Here is a 26,589-nt window from a genome sequence, read left to right as displayed (position 1 = left end):
GTTTACTCAAAATTTGTACGAATTGCTACTGAATGTTGTTACAATGCAAAGGTCCTTAGCCGATTACAAGAAGTTACTGGACTTGTACAAATTGTTGAGTAAACGAACACACCTAATAGCTTGCCCATTGTAAGATGTTCTGAATTGTTATTGGATAACTTTACGTTAGTATTAACCATTAGACTGCACCCAAACACAGTGGAGAACGATTATGAAAAATCGCTACATATACAACACTTCTAGAATGGATTAACAACTAAATTATTTGTCACATTGTATTTTTTCTATTGTTCCTTATTCCATTTCCCCTCATTACGTCTCGGCCAGTTTAGGTAACGTAATATAATATGCAAAAAAGAGAACATTCATCAATGCAACAGCATCTTTAGCGATCAATTTGATTTTTCTTTTTTACTAGCACGTTTGTATGGCAAAACATACATTGAATTTTCTATTGTTACCAAGCGAATGACTTGGGTCAAGATACCACGCCGCGACCAAACTAGTCGACTGTACCATGCCATGACCCTTTAGAATTAAAGTATTTTTTTTTAATTTTATCTGCTAGAAACCATTCGTAACAAATTTGAAGTCAAATACAATCAACAGGTCAACGGCTACTATATCTCGACTCTGCTGTCTCCGTTTCCTATCTGTTTCCGTCCCCATTATGAAGAATATGCAACGAAAGTCTCAAGTTTAAAAGGACGGGTTGATATAAAGCCAAGTCGTCAAGGTAAACTTTTCCAAAAAACAGGGTGTTTTGGAAGCAACTCAAAAGACTTATCATTAGTTTTGAATATTTCTAAAATTTTTAATCAATATTTCAACATTTTTGTAAACAATATTAATATGTAACTGCTTTTAAAACACAATTAAACAATATTAATATGTAACTGCTTTTAAAACACATGCACGCACATTAAATTCTAAAGAAAAAAATTCTAAAAGGTAAATATTAAATTTTAAAATATCAACATAAAAATTATACTGAGAATGGCAATGTTTCTTTTAGCAGTTAACGAGTCCAATAAATGCAAAATTATTCTTTAGAAGTTGTATAAGGAGGAAAATATCGAAAAAATGTTTTGAAAAATATTATTGATTAAACTCGCACTGTTGTATTGCATTGGAAAATTTCAAACTCTATTATTTTGTTATTGCTTTTTTGTTTTGTTTGTTAATTACGTTTATCTGTTTGTTTTTCATTCTTTATGGTTTCTTGTATGTATTTTGTTACTTCATTTAATGGCACATTTTGTTTGTGATAGTTTTTTTTCGGTTTTTGTTGTTTTGTGTTCTTAATACTGTTCTAAATACGGATAGAGCTGGGATTTGAAAAAAATGTGAAGAATATGTGAATTCGAGAGTATGAAATATTTTTGTTGTTGTTTCTTTAGTTTAAGACAATTGGAAACGTGATGAGTTGAGTTTGATCAAAGTAACTTTCTTATAAATCTGTGAGGGGAATATTTTTCGCAACAATTCTTCCCTTTATAGCAGTCATAACAATTGATCATCATAAATGTATGCTACTGTGATTGTTGCTGTAAAAATTACTATATTTTGTAATACTTGTTTGTTCTAAATTGTTTCATTTTGGTTTCTACTTTTTCTTCATACATTCTATATCAAAAAGAAAATGAGTTTGTTTTGTGTGTTGTTCTTAATTGTATTGTATATTCCAAGTCTTATTCAAAAAATGCTCTTTGTTATTGTTCTATATTGTATGTATGCAATGTTCTATGAAAAGAATTGACATTTTCCTATGATTTGTGAATTTTTGTGTGGTGAGAATGGATGAGAATGACAATGATGGGTGGGTTTTGAAAATAAAAATTACAACAAAAAGTTATATATTCGATAATTTTATACATCTTTAGATGTACAATTTGTCAAAAAGAATACTAATAATAATACAACACATAATGTTTATAACTTACATTATTAACGCAATAATAGGTGTGTGCGTGTGATTCTTGTTTAATTTTTTTTGTTATATTTGGCTTCCAAATATATATTTCTTTACCTGTGAGTTTGTTAACTTTGGTGTAACAAGTGATGGAGAAGTGATTTCTATAATCCAAACAAGTAAAATAATTCACTCGGCTTTGCCAACAGCTAAATACATCAGAATATTATTATAATAAAAAATAATAACACGAATGGTGAAACTAAGAGTATTATGTATAGAACTCTGTCACAAATTAATAGCATTTTTGTAGGTGACAATCTTTTTTAAGTTCCTAGCGTAAGCGTTTATGTGACAGGTCTCATAAACAGCGAGGCTGTTTATTTCACTGACAAACCCAATCATCATAGGCTGCAACAAAAATCCATAATTTATTTTCTGGGAATATTTAGACTATCACAGGAAGTTTTGGTCTTTACCAAGCTAAAAAGTTATAGCAATTCTCATGATTAACATGAATAGAAAAGTGGCCTCAAACTGGATTGAAGCGCAAAAGCGTTAAGGGGTGTTTGTAGTGGAGGTACCTTGTTGTGATCGGAATCACAAGGACTTCCTTCGATACCTTCGATAATCTCCCCGAACAGCTCTAATGGTACACATAAGCGAGGCACCGGAAAAAGTTGTGCATTTTGGAACTTGATTTAAGTTTGAGAAAAATATTACAGTATGCACAGGTTGAACCACTGCCTGTCACTCCTTTCGATAGTTCTCGTGCCCACTAAACATTTTATTTGGTCACGGTAGTATTTTCAGAGCTTTTTAGAAAGAAATATTTAGCTCTAATCAGAATCATAAAAACTACCTTCGATTAAAATGTCAAAACAATCTACGAACAACCCACAATATGCCCTTAATAAAAAATTTGGAACTTTAGAGCTTTTGGACCATTAGGACCTCAGGAAGCATGGACTTACTCACGAAGAACAGTATATTGTTGTAAACAGGACCACAAGGATTAGCTACGGTAAACATTTTAATATATCCTCATTCAAGCGAAAAATTTAAACTTCTGGAAGGAGATACCTTAAGGGGTTGTCCGCTATAGACCCTTCTTGGAACTTCATGTACGTTTGATTGCAAAGTTTTCGTACAATCGGATACTTATTGTTCTCATAGGTATCGGCATGGGTTTTTAGAGCTTCTTGGGCATTATGTCACGAAGTATAGACTTGTCCACACCGTTTTAGCAAAAAACATTGATTTATTTTGGGAAGAGGTACCCGAAAGAATGGTCTATTTGGCCCATCTATTTTAGCCGAAAATGTATCTTCTACCTTGATCTAAGTTTCGACAATATATTAGATACAAAATTTGGACCCAACCGATTGATCCGTTAGTTATCGTGCTCCTCAGCCAGACAGGGCCAATTCAGTTCCAATTTAAATAAAAATTTATCATATATTGTGGTGGAGGCTGGTACCCAAAAGAGTGGACGATATGGGCCATCTTCGACATTGATCTAAATTCGGACAACGAATCGGTTGTTCCGTTCGAGAGTTATCGTGCTCATACATTTTTGATCTTATCAACATGTAAATACCCTCGTCAACCTAAGGATGAGGACATTAAAAAATTATTTTGTGCAAAAATTGGACCAACGAACGATCGTGGCCAAAATGAAATCCAAATTGTCTTTTTTAGCCGTGTACGAATCCCATTCAAATAAAATGAATGTAGTTTACGAAATCCAGAAACGAAAAGTGCAGTGGATTCGACACCTTCTTCATTGCCATGACAACAATATCACAAAGTCAACGTTGCATATCAATCCGCGCAGTCGAGAAGGAAAACATTTGGAGGCCCTCTAAACCGACTGACATAGAAAACGGATATTGTTAACACCGTATGATCCATTAGGATATAAAGGGAAAACTAATATATTGTTTCGATGAGACATATTTTGATCGCATCAAAGTGCAATGCTCCCTCTTGTCTTTAGCCATGGGGCTGAGGGTACAACAAAATCGGCAAACGATTTTAACACTGAAAGTGTTATATCTGTCAAATTCTGAATTAAGCTCAATTCTTATTCTATGAAAAGTGTAAATGCAAAACGGTCTACGGTCGAAATTGCTTAAAGCAACGTGTTTATTTCAAGGGATTTATGAAATTCGATCGATACGGGTAATTATCGTTATACGCGATATTTGTTTGTGTGGGCTATAGAGAGCGCGCAAATATTCTGACATTAAAATTTAATCGACATCATTTCAAATTAATGTCACGCCTACCTCCTCCTACCAACTTTAAAGTAGAACACTCTAATGCAATCACTTGAATACCAACTATTTGAAGGTACACAAAAAATTTGTAGTGCAAATTATTTAAATTACCAACTCCATCACTTGAAAACACCACCGTTAAAAAGATGGATAAACTATTCAAATTTAAAATAACCAAAAATCAATCACTTCTACCTAAAACAGTGTCATTGAATATTCGTTTGTTTGTTTTGCTTTACCTTAAAATAATAAAAAAATATATATAAGTATAATACAATAATTTTACAAGAGGGATGGAGGATAAGTGTTTGTTTTTTTACAACATGTATATCATACCTATTAAAATACACGGCCACATTTGTAGAGAGGTTGTTAGGAAGAGAATTGTGTGTAGTGGTGCATCATGTGTGCATTCGATTATTATAGCTACCCATTTTAGCAAAATAGCTGCCATTTGTTTGTTGTTCAACATCATCCCCATGCGCATATCTAAGAAGTGCGGAAAGGGGATATGAACTTTCACTTGCCATATTTGTAAAATATGTATGTGCAGATGTGATTGATCCTACTAATGGACACCAACTCCTGTATTATTATGGCTATTATTGGAAGTTGGTGTTGTTGTTGTGGCAGAGGAAGATGAGGATGTATTGTTATCGATATGATGATTTAAATCCAATTTTTGTACCCCACATTCCAATTGTTGTAGACAATTCTTTTTATTGAGGTGATTATTGGTTGACTCTGGTTGTTGTGATGATGATGATGACGCTGCACCAGATGATTGTTGGGTGGTTATTGTTGCTATTGTGGTATTGGCAGTTGTTATTGGTGATGTTTTTGTTGTTGTTGTTGCTGAGGTATTATTCAGTTCTTTTTGTTGCTTTTCATCCTGATTTGAATTTGCATTAGCAGCAGCGGCGGCTGCGGCTGCAGCAGCTGCTGCCTGTGATTTTTTGTCCTTGGACTTTTTCAAAGCACTTAAGAGAACATTCTTTTCTTTGTCCTTTGTCTTGCCTTCTTTATCCTTATCCTTGTGTTTGTTGTTTTTAGTAAAACGTGGAAATATACAACCATTTGGCAAGAAACCCCCAAGTTTTTCCTTTTTGGTGGTTGGTGGAGGATTTACAACAGTTGGTGTTGCTGTGGTTGTTGTATTGGTTGTATTTGGTTGGGCGGCAGGGTTTATGGAATTGCTGGAGGGAGGAGTAGAGGGGGAGTTATGACTATTTTTCGCAATGTTATTTGACGTCAAAGTACAGTTTACTACGTTTTCCGTTGTAGTTATTGTGTTTGGCGTTGTTGTTGTCATCTCAGCATTGTTCGCATTCGTTGTAGTACCACCACCCCCACCACCATTGAGTGAATTGATGGCGGTAACACCATTAGACATTATTTGATTTTTACTTTCCAAATTATTGGCATTTAATTGATTATTTAATTCATTCTTTTGGGTCACACCAACACCGCCATTCGAATCTGTGGAGTCCTTTAAATCATTGTTGCCATTGCTTGTCATATCAATTGTGTTATTTTCATCTATGTGATTTTCAGTGCCGGATGTTAAGTTGAGTGTATCGGCCGCCTTATTATCCAAATGTTCGGCCAGCTGTGCCAGATTTATAGGTTTCGTTACCTCCAAGTCTTTTAAATTTCCACCATTTTCTTCATTTCTGTGCAAATCTTGTTGCATTAACAATTTTCTACTTCTTGGTGGCGTACTTTCACCCATATAGTTTCCACTAAGACCGTGTCCCCCCTTGGCGAACATTTGCTGCTGCTGTTGTTGTAGTGTTGGTGTGTTATTGCTTAGACCAGGGTTTAGGGGACCAGGTGACCCTCCTCCTAGCCCATTTGTTGTTAAATTGTGATAGTGTTGCTGTTGTTGTTGCTGCTGTCGCTGTTGCATCATTTGTTCCTCACGTTCACGATCTCTTTGAGCTTGTACTGCATTCCAAACATCTTTTAATTCACCGGATATATCACGATCTTTAAGTATTACAGCATTTCTAAGAGAAAAACAAGAAAGGGAGAGGAGAAAATGTTAGTGGAATGAAAAATTAAGAACTTTGTCAAAAAAGGCTTCAGTCTCGTAAGAGAAAAATAACAAAATTAAAGGCTTCAATAACATTTTGCCGGTTTGTATACAGGCAGTGGGATGGTGACATTTAAAAAGAGCAGACAATTTCAATATGGGTTAAATAAGGTTTTCGAAGAATACATACATATATAAAATTCACTGAAAATGTAAACTGCGATGAAGAAGATAGAGACACCTAAAAACATGCTATTAGGACGGGGTTTTGGTACATTTGGACCATAAAATTAAAATAAAGTTGTAGTGTTGTAACAAAGACTACTTAACACTTTAGTTCGAGGGATATATGAATGAGTGGCCCTAAATATTTGTATATTTTAGAGCCCATACCTGATGAAGTATTAGTTCCCCCTAGCAAAAATTACAATACTGTAGACATTGTTGGATTGCAGTGAAGGAAAGTGTTGAACTGTTGAAAGGTTGCTGAAAGAATGGACCGACAAAGTTCATATTGGAGCTGGATCGAATTTTGATAGTCATTAATTTTGGTAATTATCTCGTCCCAAAAAGGCATTTAGTTCGTCAACGTGGGATAGATAGATTTGGCTCATAAAGTCAGAAAGCATGGACCTTCATTCGAAAAAATTAAGCCGTAATCAGAATTCACGATGCTCTTGAAGCAACTTTAAATGGAAGATGCTTACACCTGGGGGAAGTTTTTGCGGATTCTGAAACTACAATGTCTATAGATGAGAAATATCAAAAAACAAAAAAAAAATCGCCGGAGCGTTTTTTAAATAAATCGCATGTCAATTCGGCATTTTTATGGGTTTTTTAGGTTTTCACGGTTTTGCTTGGAAAACGCAAGTTCTATCGAAATGGGACAAAAGAAAATGTTTTAGCTATGAAAATTCTCTACAAAATTAACCTGTATGGTATTTTCGTAGGTTTTACCGTTTTTGAGATATTGAAGTTCAAATTGGGACAATGCACTGTCTGTATCGTCTCCTTATAAAACAATGTCATGACTGCAATTTCCTAACTTAAACTTATATATCTCAAAAAACGTAAAACCTACGAAAATATTATCCAGTTCAATCTTGTACAGAATTTGCACTGCTCCAACATTTTCTGTAGTCCCATTTCGATAGGACTTGCGGTTTCCAAGCAAAATCGTGAAAACCTTAAAAATGTGAACATTGCCCGCGATTTAATTAAAAATCCCTCCAGCGATTTCTTCTTATTTTTTGATTTTTCTCACATATGAACTCTGGTGTTTCAAAATCCGCTAAAACTTCCCAGGTGTATTACAGCGGCTGCTTTTGAAGAAAATTTAAAAACAATTCTCGAACAGCCCTTACTGTGTTCGAAGTAAATAGTTTAAAAGTAGCTCATAACTAGTTATTTTCGATTATTTTCCATTACGCCAACTAACTATTTTAACATGGGGATGAGCTACTTTTTTGCTTTTCAAAATAGTCAGGCTTAATCCCATAGTCGCTATAAAAAAGAAAAATTTCTTTGTAACTATTTTCAAACTGGTTGATAACTAATTGAAAAGTAGGGCATAGATAATCAGTTGTCCATTTTTCCAACCAATTTGTAGCTAGATGTAGAAAAATGCATTTATAACTAACAATTGTTTCAACCGATTGGAAAAAGTTCCGCAGGTTCGTTTATAATTTTAAACTTTTGTGAGAAAGGTACAGGAAGGAGTTGTCCGATATATCCATCCATCTTCGAACTTAACATACATTTGAGAAAAATATTACTATGTGCACTGGTTGGACCAATGTCAGTCATTCTTTTCGTTTGTTATCGTGCCCACCAGTCATTTTTGTTAGTCACCATAGGATTTTAGGGTAAAGGTATAATTAAATATCCTTTAAATGTTGATAGTCCAGCTCTTTTATGCTACAAAGTTAATATAAAAACGTACATTTTGTTTGCTTTAAAAAAGCTTTAGATATTCTTTTTCCCATTATATCAATACAACTACCCCATTATACACATATGATATACATTTGTAGTTGAGATGGGGCATTGACCAAATTCTACCCTGTAAACAAAAACAACATACCATTAAAAGCTTCAGACTCTTATAAAGGATAAAACGTTTGTGTGCAAATGTGTATTATAGAATGTTTTTCTCAATAATGAGAAACTGTACCCAAAAGGAAAAGTAAAAAAGAATTGCAAACCAGAATTAGAGGAGTTGCAACATTTTCGTGGGAGTAATAGTGAATTTGTCGATAAGAAAATTGTAGATTTGTATACCCTACGCCACACTGTGGTAAGGGGTATTATGTCTCTGTGCATTTGTATGTTACATACAAAAGGAAACGAGATAGACCCGTAGGAATATACATAGAATAACCTTCTGTGTCGATTTATGTATGTCCGTCCGTTCGTTCTCAACGTACAGGTCGTATTTATTGTTCGATTCAGCTGAAAATTGGGGAATATGATTTTTTAGCCATAGGAAGACCGCCATTGCTTTTGGTGAAAATCGGTTCAGATTTGGATATAGCTCATATATATATTTTCGGGCGATTTCATGTATTTGCTGCACCAAACACGCTATATACGTCCGATTTTGATGAAATTTCGAATTTGTGACTGAATTTGGCCTAGAAATAAATTATATCAAATTATATCGAAATCGGTTCAGATTTGGATATAGCTCCCATATAAATTTTGTGCCGATTTCATTACAGTGGTTTAGGGTATCACATCGTCCCCGCCCGACGTTCATCCTTTCCTTACTGGTTTCTTTTCAAAATAGACTCGACAATAAAACAAAGGACCCATATCAAAGGCACTCTAAACAACTTCTGGTTGGGGTGTCCCCATCCACTGCGCAGAATGCGTAGAATCAGTATAAGACGTACATCGTTATAACCACTGAAGTCCCCAAATACCAGACATACAATGCCTTCTAAAAGGTGTTCCAGAGGATGGTACGGATATTTATCAAATGGTTTGGCTTCTCCCATATCAATGATTGTAGCCACTCCCAGACATCTTAGCCATTTTCGCCGATGAGTCAAAAATGGAGGAAGGGATGAGATCTAGTTTGAAGAATTTGACTTCAGATCATACAAACTAAGGGATAATTGCAGTGTCTTTCGAACAGAAAGCTTTACAAGATCTGTCTACAAAAAGTTGTAGAAGGGTTGTTAAATTTTGTAGGGTACTGGGGCACTGCAATATTGAGGGAAAAAGGGGTCGATTATGGATATCAACTCGACTGTAGTTGCGTTGCCAGAAGAGAAAATCATTCAATCAAATTAAGAAAAATGACAGAAATTTTAGCCAACCTAGAACTGGAAGAATGCGAGGAAGAAACGGAACCATCTTTTTCGATTCCCTTGACTTAAAAACAAAAGGCACACGCAGTTTGCATGCCACGAGATTGAAATCTTTCTTAATTCTCTGCCATAGAAGCTTTGGGCCAGCTAAAATACTACAGGACCCTTTAAATGGCTATGGGGTGGTCTTTTAGATTTTCGACTAATTTCGTCTAGCTTGATTTCCACTCTCTCCACTTTCTTTTTCCTCTCTTTTTTCTTTCCTCTTATCACTTTTCAGAATGAACACAATGGATCGCTGGCCATTAAGTGCAGTAGTTATCTACAACAATGTCAGCTACACATCCTATAACTGTAAGTCATACTGTAAGATGTATATAGAAGAAAAGTAGATCTTTTTGTAGAAATTCAGCAGGTCTCCACTTTGAAATTTTTTCATTGAAGATTATGAAAACTTCTATAAAATATCAGTAGGATTTTTATACTAGACGAGTTTGTGTACTTGTTGAAGATCCGTAAGATTTCTCAAAGAGGATAGCATAGGAGTCCCGTAGGACTTTTCATAAAAGACTAGTAGGCATTCTAACAAAATTTCCACCTAGAAGAGTTGTAGGATTTCCATAGAAGACAAGAATCTAACAAGTAAAAAAGTATCAGCCGTCAGAGATATACCCTGAGCCTGTGTGAATTGAAACACTTTTTTCTCAAAAACAAGTAAGAACAGCGTTAAGTTCGGCCAGGCCGAAATTGTTACAGCCTCCACCACGAGCTGTATTGAAGTAAAATGGAACAAAATACCAAAATTCGGTAGGTACCGTTCTATGGGGGGCTATATGAAGGCGTGGACCTATACCAACAAATTTTAGGTGGAACGATTTTTTTATCCTCAACGAATACGAATTACCAAATTTCAACCGTTTTGGTGGGATACAGAAGCTAAAACCTTCAAAATACCGAATATCGGGAGGTACCGTTCTATGGGGGCTATATGAAGGCGTGAACCTATACCAACAAATTTCAGGTGGAAAGTTCTATACACTCAACGATAACTAAATACCAAATTTCAGCTATTTTGGTGGGTTAATGAAGCTGAAACCTTCAAAATACCGAATATCGGGAGGTACCGTTCTATGGAGACTATATTAAGGCGTGGACCTATACCAACAAATTTTAGGTGGAACGTTTTATATCCTCAACGAAGACTAATTACCAAATTTTAACCATTTTTATGGGATAATGAAGCTAAAACCTTCAAAATACCGAATATCGGGAGGTACCGTTCTATGGGGGCTATATGAAGGCGTAAACCTATACCAACAAATTTCAGGTGGAAAGTTTTATACACCCAACGATAACTAGATACCAAATTTCAGCCATTTTGGTAGGATAATGAAACTGAAACCTCCAAAATACCGAATATCGGGAGGTACCGTTCTATGGGGGCTATATCAAAACGTGGACCGATATATCCCATTTTCAATACCAACCATCCTGCAAGTAATAAAAACTTCTGTACCAAATATTGACTTTCTATCTTTAAAATTGCGAGCTGTATCTTGATTTCAACAGACAGACGGACATGGTTAGATCGACATAGAATTTTATGCTGATCAATAATATATATACTTTATAGGGTCTCCGACGAATATTTGGATGTGTTACAAACAGAATGACAAATTTAATTATACCATATGATGGAGGCTTTAAAATGTTGGGCATATGAACTTACCGACAAAATATGGATTTGGATTAAAGCTCAAAAGTTTTGCGGGGGTGGTACCTAAAGGAATGGACCGACATAGTCCATTTTGGAAGTCGGTCTTATTATGGGAGTCATTCCTCAATAGATATCGCGCCCAGCTGTCATTTCAGTTGGTCACCACATAATTTATAGCTTTTGGACCATTACACAAATAAAATAATACCGCTAGGAGTACCTTCGGTAAAAATTTCCATGAGATCCTCGAACAGACCATTGACAGCACAAAAATGTTGAAAATTAGTGTAGGTGGTACCCCAAGGAGTGGACCAATAGGGCCCACTTTTGAACATAAACTATGTTTGGACAAAATATTTTGCAATCCATAGTTTGGACCAAATTGGTTGCTCCGTTAATGAGACAACGCACTTACCATTTTAGCGAATATTTTTGAACTTTTGTGGGGGAGGTACCGGAGGTAAGCACCGCCTTCGAATTTAATTTAATATTCGAAGAAGTGTTACGATATACATACTGTGGACCAACGCAGTATTCGGTTGGAGAATTATCGTGCGCACCAGCCGTAGAAGTTTTTTACATCTTTCTAGTCATTTTCTCTAGAAGTATGCACTTGCCACTCAAAAAAACTTTAACATGTAAAATGGGACTTTGAGCGCAACATGTTGAAGGAAAAATAAAATCGATTCGAGAGAAGGTTCTAAACTGCACTTTTTCGAATCCAAATTGTCTAAAACGGATTTTATCCAAAAATAATTAGGGTCTAAAGTCATTATTTTGATGAGGCACGTTTTGACCGCATCGTTAGTCTAAAGACTGAGGTATAAACATATTCGGCTTCGGAACTCTGGCCACATAACATTGTTAAAATTTACTTCTCGATTCATATTTAGCTCAATGACATGGGACCTACTGTTTATCGCCGAGTCCGAACGGCGTGTCATAAGACACCACTTGTGGAGAAGTTTTTCAAGGCTGAAATACTCAGGAAATGTCGCCAACATTACTGAGGGGTATTTTGCCACCGTTGAAAAAATGTTTGATGTTGCCTGGCCGGGGAATCGAACCACCGACCTTCTACGTGCAAGGAGGGCGTGCATACCATTGCACCATTATGCTCCAATATTATTGGTGTGGTATCGCAGTGCTACAATGCCTTCTGGTATGTATCGTTGTCACCAACAATAAATGTCATCATCGATCAACTTGAAAAACCAAAGCAGATGATATTGCTTATTAAGTTTGTTGATTGATCGATCTGTACTGTTGTCAAAATACTAAAAATATGAAATGAGCTGAACCGCCGCTACCAGCAGTCATATAATGCTTGAAGGCAAAAACCGTTCAACAGGAAATTCCTCATTAAAAAAATTATATATAGCACAGTTGGCAACACCATCTTGTTAATGGATATGAGGAAATTTTTAACGTACCGCATAAAGCTGCGACAAAACTTTATATATGAATGGCACGCACAATTTTTGGCAAGTAGACAGAAAGAGAGATTAAAACAAAAAGACAATCCCAAATCACAATTGTGGCAATGTTAAATAAAATGCACAGATATTTACATGTTAGCCTGTCATTCATAAATTTATGTTGACCACCATTATTAATTAAGTCATGTCGCTCAATGTGACACACACCTCATACACAAGAGCAAGAATAACTATAAATTATAATGCAATTAATTTTAATTATCATCATACACGAAATTACTGTGAAATTTTGCAATCTACCCAATGTTTTTATACCCTCAGCCTTTAGGCTATGAAGGGTATATACACTTTCATACGGGCAAAATGTGCCTCATCGAAATAATGGTTTTAGACCCCAAGTATGTTTGGACGAAATGTGTTTCAGGCAATTTGGAGTCGATTAAGCAATGTCCGTCCGTCTGTCTGGCTGGCTGGAGCGCGCGATAACTCTCGAACGGATGAACCGATTCGGTTCAAATTTTGGCTTTCGTAATATTTTGCCCAAACTTAGTTTAAGTTCGAAGATGAGCTATATCGGTCCACTCCTTCCGGTACCTCCCCCACAAAAGTTCGAAAATGTTCGGAAAATTTGTGCGCACGATAACTCTTGAAGGGAGTAACCGATATGGTCCATACTTTGCCCATCGTGGAGCGTGTACCAGACTTAGATCAGGTTTTAATATGGACTCAATTGGTCCACTCCGTCGGGTACCTCCTACACAAAAATTTGGAAAAGTTCAGTTTAGGACCATCTCTCGAATCGCTTTGATTTTTGCTTTAGCAACTTGTATTCACTGCCCTCCATACGACGGTATAAGTTTCATCAGGGGCAAGTCCATACTTCCTGAGGAAATAGCCTGAAAGTTGCAAAAAACCCCTATGACACCGTGTGAGGAGGTTGGAGGGCAAAATAACTCTCGAACAGGCCTGCCGATTCGGTCCAAAGTTTGGTCTTAGTAATATTTTGTCCAAACATAGTTTAAGTTTGAAGATAAGCCATATCGGTCCACTCCTTCAGGTACCTCCCCCACAAAAGTTCAAAAATGTTCGGTAAAATTGTGCGTACGATAACTCTTGAAGAGAGTGGCCGAATTGGACCATACTTTACACATCTTAATATATCTACCAGATATAGATCAGGTTCAAATATGGACTATATTTGTCCACTCCATCCGGTACCTCCCACACCTCCCTATGGTACCATATGTAGTGGCTGGAGATCCATTCTTTTTAGTATCTCCTCCGCAAAACTTTTGATCTCTAATCCTAATCAACATTTTTGTCAGTTCAAACGCCCAAAATTCCCTAAATACATGCGTTTTTTTGGGAAAAAATTGTTTCAATATACACAGGCTGAGGGTATATCTCTGTCGGCCAAGCCGACTGATACTTTTTTACTTGTTTTATTCACATCTTGGTACATTGGAAAATCTCATTTAGCTTACACCACTTACCATAAACACTATTTAATAGACAACACAACAGAAATATTATCTGTAATTGCAAAATGAAAACAGCACTAAATATTTTCGACAAGTGAATTCTCGACAACACCCAGACAGACGTGCAGTTGCATATTTCAATTATTTCAAATGAACTAGAGTAAACTTTTCATATTTCGATATTTAATCTACCCCAACACTTTGAGGTGTTTCTGTTTCTTAATGTGCCAAAATAATATCAAAATGCCAACAAACAACAGTTTTCAATTTCGATAAAATATGAAAAACATATGCCAAGCAAAGAAAAACATTGCAAATTAATCTGATAGAAAACATGTGAAATGCCAATGGAGGTATTATAGATTTTATTTTTGGGCCATGGGAGGAGCAGCAACATTAGGTACACATATGTATGCATGTGTAAAACTAAAAAATGCTTTAAAGGAAAATTCTTCTTTGGTAAATTACCAAGCAAAGCCGGCGGCAACAACTGTTTGGCTAATTATAACATATACGTGTGCCGCCAGTGGCATGTCGTTGGTTCAATAATGTCATTAAAAAGAATCTTAAAAAGAGAAGCATCCACATTGAATTGTCATCAACTCATCCCATGGTCTATGTGTTGTCTGTGGCACTTAAAAGAAAGAAAAAAATAACTGTAATTAATGTGATTTTATTTCCACTTCACTTAAAAGTATTTTCGGGATGGCAAGTGTTCAAGTAAGTGAGTGGCCTTTTGCCATTGCTAGACTATTGTTAGACACATGAGCTGTCCGTTGTCGTTTTCCAACTAGAAGAATGCGTCAATGTTTGTATGTAATTTGAGTATATATGTATGTACATGTGTATGCGTAAGTTTTCTTTTGAGCCACAAATGTTAAAGATCATGCAGAATAGATGGGGAGGATGAGTCAATTATTTTATAATAGAATATACGTAGTTTATATCACACATTTATATATACTCGTACATTTGGAAGATGGCTATAAAGAAGACACAAGAAAAGCCAAGTAAAAAATCAGGCCGTTTAAAAGAATTTTCACATACCAGAAAACAACAGAACTGTATCCCATTACAATGTTATCACAGACGATTTATTTTTGAAAATTTCGAGGACCAAATATTTGCAACAATTTAGCAGAATTGAAAGACTACATAGAAAACAAAAATACTCAAAGGCGTAAAAAGTAATTTATAGATACCACTGAACGTTGGTCCAGATATACAATAGACAATTTTCCTCGTGACAATTGTCAATGGCCTTATCAGAAATTCTTTATGCATATGAATATCATAGAATACTCTTGGGTGCCACAGTGGTGCAGCGGTGGAAAAAACATCGTAATATATGCAAAATTTCCTGAGTTTCTTAGCCATTTAAAAAAGTTTTCATGGTTATAAACGGAACCACAGTGATTATAACCGTTATAAATTTAATAAACGATCCCAGTAAGGCTTTATTATGCTTTATTTAAGAACACATTTTAGGAGTTTATTTTATTTGTCAGTGAAATAGGAAGGCGATACACTTATTCCACAAAAATACATACCCATCCCCGAAGGGATACGATTCATATTAGCTCAATGATATGGGACCTACTTATCGTGGAGGCAGAAGTTTTATATGGCTGGAATAATCAGGAAATGTCGCCTACATTGCGAGAGATTGGTGTACACCATCTTCAAACTTTAACTAATGGGTACTTCACACGATACATACATATGTGCTGTCACTTTGCATATACATTTCATATATGTATAACAAGTAAAAAAGTGTCAGTCGGCTTTGCCGACAGATATGTACCCTCAGCCAATGTGAAGTGAAACTTTCACCTACGGAGAGATCGAATATATTTAAGGTATCTTCTGAATTTTGTGGGCCTTTTTGGACATTTGAACTTGCCGACAATAAGGTGGATTAGGAATTAACTGCACTAAGACACAAATGGTGAACTTTTGTGGGAGGACCGATATGGGCCCTTTTAGAAGTTAGACTAAATTTTGACAAAATATTAGGAGATCCAAATTTGTTGCCCCATTCAAGTGATATCGTCCTAGCATTTTAGTTACATTTTTTAAATATTGGGGAGAAGTACCGGAAGTTGTGGACCGGTATTGCTCCATGAAACTAATTTGGATTTAATATGACGAAGACCAAATGTTGGACAATGGTATGGTGACATAGGGTTTTTTACACCTTTCGGGCTGTTTTCCCAAGAAATATTGACTTGCCCCTGAAAAAGCTTTTACTGTCGTAATGGAGGTAGCGAATGCAAATCGCTTCAACAATAATCAAAGTGATTCGAGAGTCGGTCTTAAAGCGAACTTATCCGAAAATTTGTGTTAGAGGTACCAGAAGGAGGAGACAAATATAGTCCACATTCGGACCTGATCTATATCTGGTAGATATATTAGGATGTGCAAAGTATGGATTACATCGGTCACTCGCTTCAAAAGTTCTCGTGCGCACAATTTTTCCGAACATTTTTCAACTTTTGTGGGGGAGGTACCTTTGCAACTTTTAGGCTATTTTCTCAGGAAGTATGGACTTGCCCCCGATGAAACTTGTACCGTCGTATGGGGGCAGTGAATACAAGTTGTTGCAACAAAAATCAAAACGATTGGAGAGCAGGTCCTAAACTGAACTTTTCCGAAATTTTGTGTGGGAATTGCCCGAAGGCGTAGACCGATTGAATCCATATTGGAACCTCATCTAAGTTTGGTAGAAATATCACGATGTGCAAAGTATGGACCAAGTCGGTTATTTCCTTCAAAAGTTATCGTGCGCACAAATTTTTCGAACATTTTCGAACTTTTGTGGGGGATGTACCGGAAGGAGTGGACCGTAATTACCCATCTTCGAACTTAAACTAAGTTTGGACAAAATATTGCGATAGTCAAAATTTGAACCGAATCGGTTCATCCCTTCGAGAGTTATCGTGCGCTCCAGCCAGCCAGACACACAGACGGACGGACATTGCTCAATTGACTCCAAATTGTCTGAAACACATTTCGTCCAAACATACTTTGGGTCTAAAACCATTATTTCGATGAGGCACATTTTGCCCGTATGAAAGGGTATATGCCCTCGTTAGCATAAATGCTGAGGGTATAAAAAGTGACATATGTAAAAAACATATCGTGTAAAGTACCCATAAGTTCGGAAAAAATATTAAGGTGAATAACATTGTGACACAAAATGGAGGTGAAAATCTGAGGCAGAGATAATTTCTTTTAGAGATGAAAGCCCTTGATGAGTATATTAAAAATCTCGAAGGACAGATCCGCCGTGAGTCGACATTTCGAGTTATGGCGCGATTAAGTTTCTGCTAAAGATCTAGTAAGGCATCTGAAATTAGCGTTATATCTTTGTTAACGGTTGTTTTAGCTTATTTATGAGATGACATGTCTTCAGTCAAATCAAATGAGAATTATTTTCGTAGAGCATTTCCACCTTCTAACTCGCTTTCTTCAATGTCCTTTTCGTCCCTTATTTAAAGAACCGCTATAAAAGTACTACAAGATGACGTTTTTGAGCTTCGAAATGTTCTGCAAAAATGTCGTTCAGAAAATTTTAGGTACGACTCTCATTGACAACTCTAATCGATTTTGTCGCACCGCAGGAGTTTTTGGAACTTTCGAGTAACTATTTCTGGATGAACGGGCTCCTCAAGAGGGAATATACGGCTGTAATAGGGGACACAAGAACTACCTGCGTTTACATTTTTAAACCGCATTTAAGCCAAATTTGTTTAGACTTCTAAGGGGGAGGTACCATATTCAAACTTGATCTAAGCTTGGGACAATTTTACGATGTGACTAGTTTTAAACCCGTATAAGAGCACTCTCAGCTGAGGAGGTACCACCATTAATTGTGATAAGCGAAGTTCCAGATGTCATCCGAAACGCGAAACCATCCAAAATGCCGGGCCCACACGGAACCTCAGTGCTAATGCTTATACAACTGAATAAACCCGTAGTTGAGTATATCGTCGGTGTCATGCTTAAGTGTTCCATACGCAATTTTTGACATTTTGAGATAAAGGTACCTTACAAGGTTTTGAACCGTGCTCTTTCAGATTTTTGGTCGGTTTTTCTCTATCTCTTATAGTTTCTGAGATATTCAGATGCCAGTATGTTCCATATCCGCTTTGTAACCCAAAAAATCTTGTCGTTTTGTTCCATATCCATGTCGTTTGGCGTATGGAAAAAAAAAGACAAAAACGAATTGTTCCGCACAAAAAATGATGGCGTTTGGAACAAAAAATTGCCCATTTTTGCCAAGTTACGAATAATGTGGCGTATGGAACGAATTGTTTTAAAGGACTTGGTTTAAAAACTGAAGAATAATAGTTTATAAATCCAATTTTTTTTTTTTTTTTGAATATTGTATTGTTATATGAAAACGAAAGTTTATTAATCGTTTAAACAGAAAAATTCCTGGGGTAAAGACAAAATTTTGACGTAAGCCCACAAATATATACGCAAAAACGTTAATTCGACTTGAAGCTAGTGTGTACACCGATTAAAAAAATGGTATTATAAGAAAAACGCGTTAAATGTTTTATGTTACCTTAGAAATTCAAAATATCAATTCGTTTTGTCCGATTTTACCACAAAAAATAGTGATAAGTGGAGGCAATCCGTTAAATAATAATGGTCCTTATTGTATTTATATGAGAAGAATAAATGTTTCATTTAAAGTCCTGATTTTTCAACTCAACAGTAGCACTTCATATAAGGGAAGTGGAACACGATTGATAAAAAGTGTATTAGTTGAAATGTGACAAAATGTGTTCCATGTGACACAAACTGCCAAAAACATGAAAAAAAGATTCCATGAACCAATTCAGCAACTTTTTGCAATTATAAAAATTGGCCATAACTTATACACCATCACAGATATCTGACTAAAATGAACTACTGTTATATTCTATGAGTTTAGTTAAGCAGAACTGAGCTTTTAAAGTATTGGATTATTGCACCATTTTTGTCCTGTATGACCTTAAACATCAACTTGAGTTTTTCTCGAATCAGGCAAATGGCGTATGGAACACTTAAGCATGACACCGACTACATGACAAGTGTCCTCAATTTATCATTAGCCGCCCATATTGTTGGCAACTGAAGCCAGGCTAGGATGTCAGCAGAGGCGAATCCTTCCATGTCGCTAGTAACGAATATTTTACATGAAAATCTGTTTCGGAGTTGCCAAACATCAGCATAGATTCCGCAAAACTACAGTAACACAAAGCCATTACACGCCACATCCACAAATATCAGTTGAGGCCTGAACCAGGACACGCGACCGACCGTGTACCGAACAGTCATGGTGGCGCGAGACCTATCGTAGTCCTTCGATACGACTATGCAATGAGTTTCGAGAGCATAGAGAAAACTTTAATATGGGTGGACGCCCATCGTTGGTGAAATTCAAAAATAAGAAGTCGACAAAGGGCGATACCTGAAAGGGGGGTTGATATCTCCGGTACAATTTAACCCATACACTTCTGAGATTCTACACCCCCCAGACAGATCCGAAAAGGTGGAGATCGTAATGTATGCGAATGATTGTACGATTTTGGCGTAGGGCTCGATGACATATGTGATAGGATAAATATATAAAAACATAGCTGACAGTTCTTCCGTCTGAGCAATATGATCATATCTGCCGCTAAATCTACTGCTGAAATGATTCCGACCACTAACAATGATATTGGGGGTAACATTCGAAAGCATTTTTAAGTCGTCTGCGTACAGCTATTTGCGAAAAGACCTGAAATAGGAACAAGAGGTTCTCGTTGGCCGGTAGTACTGGTTGACCACTTATAAGCCAATATGCCTTTCTGTGATAAGTTATGCGATAACAGTATAGTCTGCAATAGTTAGCGCTATGAAGTTAAATGCCGCCCTGCAACAGACAGAGAGGTCCAAAGATACATGTGATAACCTTTAGATCAACGAGCCTATCCGTCAGCCCTATCGCATTCATATTTAAGCAGTTACGCAGGCAGTACAAAGGTACAGTGTGAATGCCTTCGAATACCACCCCCATCCATCGCAGCCGTAGGAGGCCAGACTTGCATGTGTATTGGCGCCGCACAACATGCTGCATTTGTTTAGTTGACCACCGAAATCAGTCAACTGTCTCCTGAGTCATCATAAACGCTACCCGTCCAGAATTTTTGAATCTGGACACACAGGGAACCAGATAACTGAAAAAGATATATGAACTAACATATTTGCGTTGCTACAACAACAACAGCAGCATACTACTTCCCTCAATCCCACGGCAGCGTGTTCTTTCGTACCGGATTGACACGAAACCATAGTGTTTCGGCCAGCGGATGCCAACCCAGCATCAAAACTATGCTCCTACGTAGGTTTCATGCTGCAACAACAACTACTTCCCTGTCCTAAACTCTAACCTCTGTCGTGTTTCAAATGTATACCTTTTGACCCACTTCATCCGTTAAGGATTATCGATCTGGCCAAAACATCAATCTGATTCAATATTTCGATGCAATCGATTCATAATTACGACCTGTAGTGCGATTCTCTAACACATTTTTTGAGCTACCGACAAAAATCCGTAAAATTAAAACGCAAAATTATGAATGAAAAGTTCATATAAAAGTTGACAACACTCTTGCTATCGATAGAACTTTACGACTGTTTTTTATTCGTCGCTAACTTACCGAAAAACATCGGTAATTACCGAAGTTATAAGCATTTTAATTTTACCGACAATTGTCGGTAACTCATGAAATGAGTTAGAGAATCGCACTACTGTAATGCGATTTTCTAACTCATTTTTGAGTGACCTACAACAATCGGTAAAAATTAAAATGAAAAGTAGTCGTAAGGGCGAAACCTATAGCTCTGCGTGTTGCGTGTGCGTGCAAAAATACAAAAACAAAATACATGTATTTGTTGTTGTTTTCAATTTGAAATACATGTATTTTGTTTTTGTATTTTTGAACGCACACGCAACACGCAGAGCTATAGGTTTCGCCCTGAATTTTTCATTCATAATTTTGCATTTTAATTTTACCGATTTTTGTCGGTAACTCCAAATATGATTTAGAAAATCCCACTACTGGAGAGTGGCAAAAAAATGTACAGACAGGGTGGAAGGAAAAATATCGATGTAACTCGTCGAGTTATGAATGTTGATGGATCTACGATAAATATTTTGCTATGTCACAAACATTTTTCTCTGATTCCGCATTAAATAATAGGCATGACAACAAGTGTAGCTTGTGTGGAAATCATTCCATTGATATCCATATTAGCTTGGGCGACCAACAAAGCCATATGAGGATAACTAACGGTTAATGGAATTTTTGAGGCAAAAACTCAGGAAGCATTTGGAAGATTAGGTACTATCGATACTAAAAATGTCAAAAGATCTGAACGCGGTTGTAAAATGGACTTGTGCAATGGGGTGATAAAGTTATATGAAAGCTGATTGATGTGCGTTGATGTTGCCCGGATGTACTAAAAATATGCAACCTTCCTCAATTTTCTCTCACGTCACTACTTTATGGAGTTTCGAAAAGAAATGTACCACTAATCCCATTGCGGGGTATAAAAGGGAATGAATAAAAAATTTCGAAATAAACGAAATCCAATTTGTGACCTACGACAGCAAAGTCAATTTCAATAATATCTAAAAAGCATAGGTCACTTAGGTGCGTTATAAATTTTAAACATTTATGTACATCAATTCCCAAACCACAGACATTTTACCCTAACTCCAAGAAAATGGAGTACGCGGATACACACTAATTTTGGCAAGTTTACAACAGTACACGCAAAATAAGAAATATTTGATGTTATACATACATATGTATGTATATTCCCATTCTAATATTTATATGGGTCTTTCATGGCTTATTAATATTTTAAGATCATATATAAACTGTTAATGACGTTTATATTAATATAATAAACGCTGAACTGATTAATACAACATGTTGTAATATCTTTGAGAATTAAACATATTACTTTGACCGGAACGAAAATTAATGCAAAAGGATGTGTATAATGGTGGATGATTTTCTTGCGAATAAAACTAAAGGTATGAGGAATGTGCGAAATGGCGACGCAGCACATTCACTCCGTCTCCTTGTGCTATATCAAAACTGGTATAGAACATAAATATCAAAGTTGTCTTTATTAATTTAAATCTGATGTGCAAGAAAAAAAGAAATGTCACATCAAATTAACTTTGATAAGGGTTTTTGTGATGAAGACGAGCTTATACAAGAGTGATGATATTCCCATACCAACCATGACTTTTAATTTGTTTTTTTCTTGTAGAATAAAACAGGGCGTTGTCCTTAACTTATATTGTATGTATATAAACCTAAAGGATGTTGTTGTACAGTACACTTACCTTACTAATTTTACACCAGGATTCATGGCTTCCACAAAATCACACATTAACTCAACCATGGCACGTCTTTCTTCGGGATCTTTGCTATGACGGCCAGAATCCTTTAATACTTCTGGATTGGCCATAACCGCAAATACAATGGGGGGACTACGAGGACTGCCGGGTGGGACCTTTTAAAATGATACATACACAAAAAGGATATTAGTTATACACATATTGGTACTTTACATATTTAAAAGGCATTTTGAAGATATTAGGAAATATGATAATACTGCACTTACTCTCATGCCACCGTATAATGGTATGGGATCACTGGGTTCCTGAGGTATAACAATACGCGTCCAACTTAACACATTAATAAATAACTCCTCACCGGCCTCTGTTGTTGTACGTATACACATGTGAGGCTGTGGGGGATTCTTAAAGTGGCGATAGGCACGCGAATGCCTGTAACTGTGAGGAGGAGGTGACGAAGCAGCAGCAGCTTGCAATAAACTAAGGCCAGGACTCATTTGCTGCTGACAACCAGAGACACCCATAATGGCGTCATCCCTTTCCAAAAGCCCAGCAGTTGATGAATTTTCATTTTGATTAAATGTGTCCGAGTTTTCTTCTCTGGACGCCGACGTCATGGTGCTTGTTTCATCTTCCACAGCGGCTACATGACGATTATAATGATTATTGCTTGTATTATCATTCTGGCCACTTTTAACGGCATCAGGAACTTTAAGGGGGCTTTTGTTGGAATCGGATGTTGTATCTTCTTTGCCACCAGCACCGGTAACACATGTCTGCAGCTGCTGCCGTTCCTGTTGTCTGTGGTCTTCTTCTGTTTGCAACGACGATACTTGCTGTAGGTCTTTATCCGTCGAAGTTAGATAACGAAATGAATTCGACATATTGTTGGAGAATTGCTTTGCTCGAAGTCCCCGTTTGTTGTATCTTGATTTGCCTTATACATATACAAATGATTGTATACAAATTAAAACGTACACATACACTCCTAGCATGTGGTGCTGTCCAAACCACCACTACTCTTTGGAAGAGTAGCTATCTCATACGCAGATGCCGACAGCAAAGATAAAAAACAAGTTCTCGCCAGAAAACAAGACACTCGGAGAGAGAATAAAATGTAATCAATTGTTGTTTTCTTTCCAAAACACAGATAAATTACAAATGTTTTGTAGAGTTCTTAAAACTTATTTTTGTTTTAATGTATTGGATTATTCATTGCCTGTTGAAAATTTTAAAAGAAGGTAAAATATAATTAACTGTTTCATCATATAATTATATTATTTACACAAAATAAATCAAGTGATCGGCACAAAACACACCGGCCTTTTCATTAAATCTTCTTCTTGTTTCGTTTGTGTGGTATGTTCAGTTTGTTTATCTAAATTTATGTTCAGTGTTGTTTGCTTAATGGTATGTTCAGTGTACGATGTCAAGAAACAGAGTTGCATGGAAAGAGTAGCAGGCAACTTTGCAAAATTAACCTCTCCACCTTTTTGTGAATTATTTTTATATTTGGAGAATTTTTATATTCATTTAACTTTATGAATTTCTAAACCATATAAATAAATGTAGTTATACACTATTATATATAGGTTAATTATTAATTTTTTCATTGATTCCCTTAAATAGCACACACACCAACACAGGTTTTTACTTTGCAACATTTTTCTTTCATCATAAACACACTCCACTTTGCTTTTAGCCTTTTACACAGAGTTCAAAAGTCCTTTAATGTGTCTTTGACATTTGGCATTTTTATTATTTCTTTTTATCCCCTTACAATTTCACTTTTACAGATGAAGGGAGCCATAAAAATAAATCACTTTTCACAAGTTTCAAATTTTCAATAAATCACACAATTTAAATGCTCGTCTGTGGTGGTTCCTTTGTCCACAAGATGCAAATTAGGAATAACAAGGAAAATTAAAATCTACTTTTAATAGACTTTCTGTCATCTGCTTTGGGTTTTTTTTCAATATTTTCATTTTCAATAACACCTTGTAGAAAATCCTTTCCAGGTATTTTATAATAATCCTGCTAATCTTCAGACTTTGTTGTATTAGCCGATATCAGGTAAAAACACACATTTACATCTGCACCCCTTCTTCCTTTTCTTCTTTTTATGTCATTGATTATAAATACAAAACAAATTTGTTCTGTTCTAAACGTTTCTTATTTTATTACTGGCTACTGGTGTGCTTCTTTAATAGTGGCCACAATTGAAAAAAAAACTAATTACGGAAAATTTTAATTTTAGAACTTCTGTTGTTCCTTGTTCAAGTGCTTTTTTGTTGTACTTTACATCAACATCGTTGTCGCTGTGTGCAGGCCGACTACTTGCTCCCGTTTTCCAATTTATTTTCTTCTACTTTTCTTTACAAGAACCCACGGCAGCAGAAACAACAACAACAACATTACGGTCCGGTTTGGTGTTTTTCTCATATCATTTGGTTTCTACAAAAAAACGCACGCACATACAACTATTCTCGGGAATTGAATGGGACTTGCTTCTTATTGTTGTCGTTTTTATAATTTCTTTGTTTTTGCTGTGTTTTAATGTTCTCTCATTTTTAATTGGATTGCATTCAATGCTACTTTGCTTACTTTTTCTACCTCTTCATTGCATTTTTTGTTTATTTTATCATCCAACAGACAATTAAATTTTGTTTATTTTTGCTTGAACAATTTCAACTTCTTCATTCATTTTCTATCTTTTGTGAATTGTGAAACGACTATCTCCACTTCATATAGTCTGTTTTATGAAGTTGTATTGAACCGATTTTCCTGCACTGCACTTCCTACGCAGTCTTCCTCCACACTGATTTTTCTCCTCCTCTTTATCATTTTTCGAGAGTACACACAAAGTCCATAATATAAATGTTTTCCTTTCAGCAATTTATAATTCAGAATAAAATATTTAATTTCTGTTTCACACCTATTATATTTATATATTTCACATAAATCGCAAAGTTTTAAATGAAAATAATGCAAAGAAAATGTGAAAAATTAACGTTTTCAAGCACAAGTTTAGAAAATTGTGCGAATTCCTTCTTGTATACAACAGAGTTTCGTAGTTCGGGAACGAATTAGTTCAATTTACTGATTCATTGAAAAGAGCGCACGAACGTACTAAACTAATTCATGGTTCAGACATTCGCAACTGCTCATCATGGTACAATAATACAGGTAGCATTATCAAGCCAGCTGATGGTAACATAATGTGTCAATTGCATTCAATTGATGTCAAATTATGACATCTTATGTTACCAACAATTGCCGATGCGGCTACCTGTGTATTTGTACCATGCTGCTCATGGTACAATTACTTAAGCTAGGGTCACATTAGGCAAATATTTGCTCTAGCGACCGGCAGTGTGCGCTTACTGAGAGCAAATGACCGTAAATAATGTTTTGAAATCTATACTCACTTGCTCTCAGTAAACACACACACTCCCTGTCGCTGGAGCAAATATTTGCCTAGTGTGACCCTAGCTTTAGTCCCGGGCTACACTACAGTAATTTCACTGAAATTTTGATATGAAATAATGCGTCTCTAGATCGACGTCCATAGTAGTGTAAAATCATAAAATTGCTATAGTGGGGAATTCGATTTAAGAACACCTAATTTCATGAAATTTTTTAATGAAATTCACGCTAGTGTGCACCCAGCTGATCGAATCTAAAACGTCAAAAAAAACTAGGAAAAAACATATGATTTGGTAAGTAATACTATGTTTACATTTACGAAATCCACTCGATTTCATATGTCAATTCCTTTGCGTATACTTCAAATGAAAACTCATCTGAAATCGACTGGATTTAATTTGTTCAATTTCAATTTGTTAATTTGCGTTCAAAAATACAAAAACACAATACATGTATTTGTTGTTGTTTTCAATTTGAAATACATGTATTTTGTTTTTGCATTTTTGAACGCATACGCAACAGGCAGAGCTATAGGTTTCGCCCTATCGATAAACACATGCGATAAAA

The 26,589-nt window shown here is 36.0% G+C and overlaps 1 protein-coding gene across 9 annotated transcripts; it reads right to left on the bottom strand.

Moving 5' to 3' along the window:
• Positions 1-401: 401 nt before the first annotated feature.
• On the bottom strand, positions 402-25,700 carry LOC141404207 (uncharacterized). Of its 9 annotated transcripts, XR_012412973.1 has the most exons (5): positions 25,532-25,684; positions 22,863-23,815; positions 22,582-22,751; positions 4,531-6,203; positions 402-4,433 (listed from the first exon to the last, which is right to left on the bottom strand). XR_012412973.1 is itself a non-coding variant. In XM_073987572.1 (4 exons), exons 2-4 carry the CDS (start codon positions 23,478-23,480, stop codon positions 4,763-4,765), a joined length of 2,229 nt encoding a protein of 742 aa, XP_073843673.1. In that variant the 5' UTR covers positions 23,481-23,815; positions 25,201-25,700; the 3' UTR covers positions 1,219-4,762. The 9 variants fall into 9 exon arrangements, 8 of the variants coding, with proteins under 8 accessions (XP_073843673.1, XP_073843674.1, XP_073843675.1 ...); XM_073987572.1 differs by having other exon boundaries at positions 1,219-6,203; positions 25,201-25,700; XM_073987573.1 differs by having other exon boundaries at positions 1,219-6,203; positions 25,532-25,697.
• Between the last annotated feature and the right edge of the window lie 889 nt (positions 25,701-26,589).

The sequence above is a fragment of the Musca autumnalis genome, unplaced genomic scaffold (assembly GCF_047663935.1).
Source record: "Musca autumnalis isolate F117 unplaced genomic scaffold, ASM4766393v1 scaffold_4, whole genome shotgun sequence".
In the NCBI taxonomy this organism is placed as follows: Eukaryota; Metazoa; Arthropoda; class Insecta; order Diptera; family Muscidae; genus Musca; species Musca autumnalis.
Note: the sequence above shows the minus strand (reverse complement) of the source record. Positions and strands in the feature narration are given on the sequence as shown.

Bases quoted from the DNA above. Each gene is read 5' to 3' on its own strand.
- LOC141404207 (XM_073987572.1), bottom strand. From the start codon at position 23,480: ATGTCGAATTCATTTCGTTATCTAACTTCGACGGATAAAGACCTACAG. The intron at 22,752-22,862 runs GTAAGTGCAGTA...TCATTTTAAAAG, and splicing joins CATTATACGGTGGCATGAGA to GTCCCACCCGGCAGTCCTCG. The intron at 6,204-22,581 runs GTAAGTGTACTG...TTTTTCTCTTAG, and splicing joins CCTGGTGTAAAATTAGTAAG to AAATGCTGTAATACTTAAAG.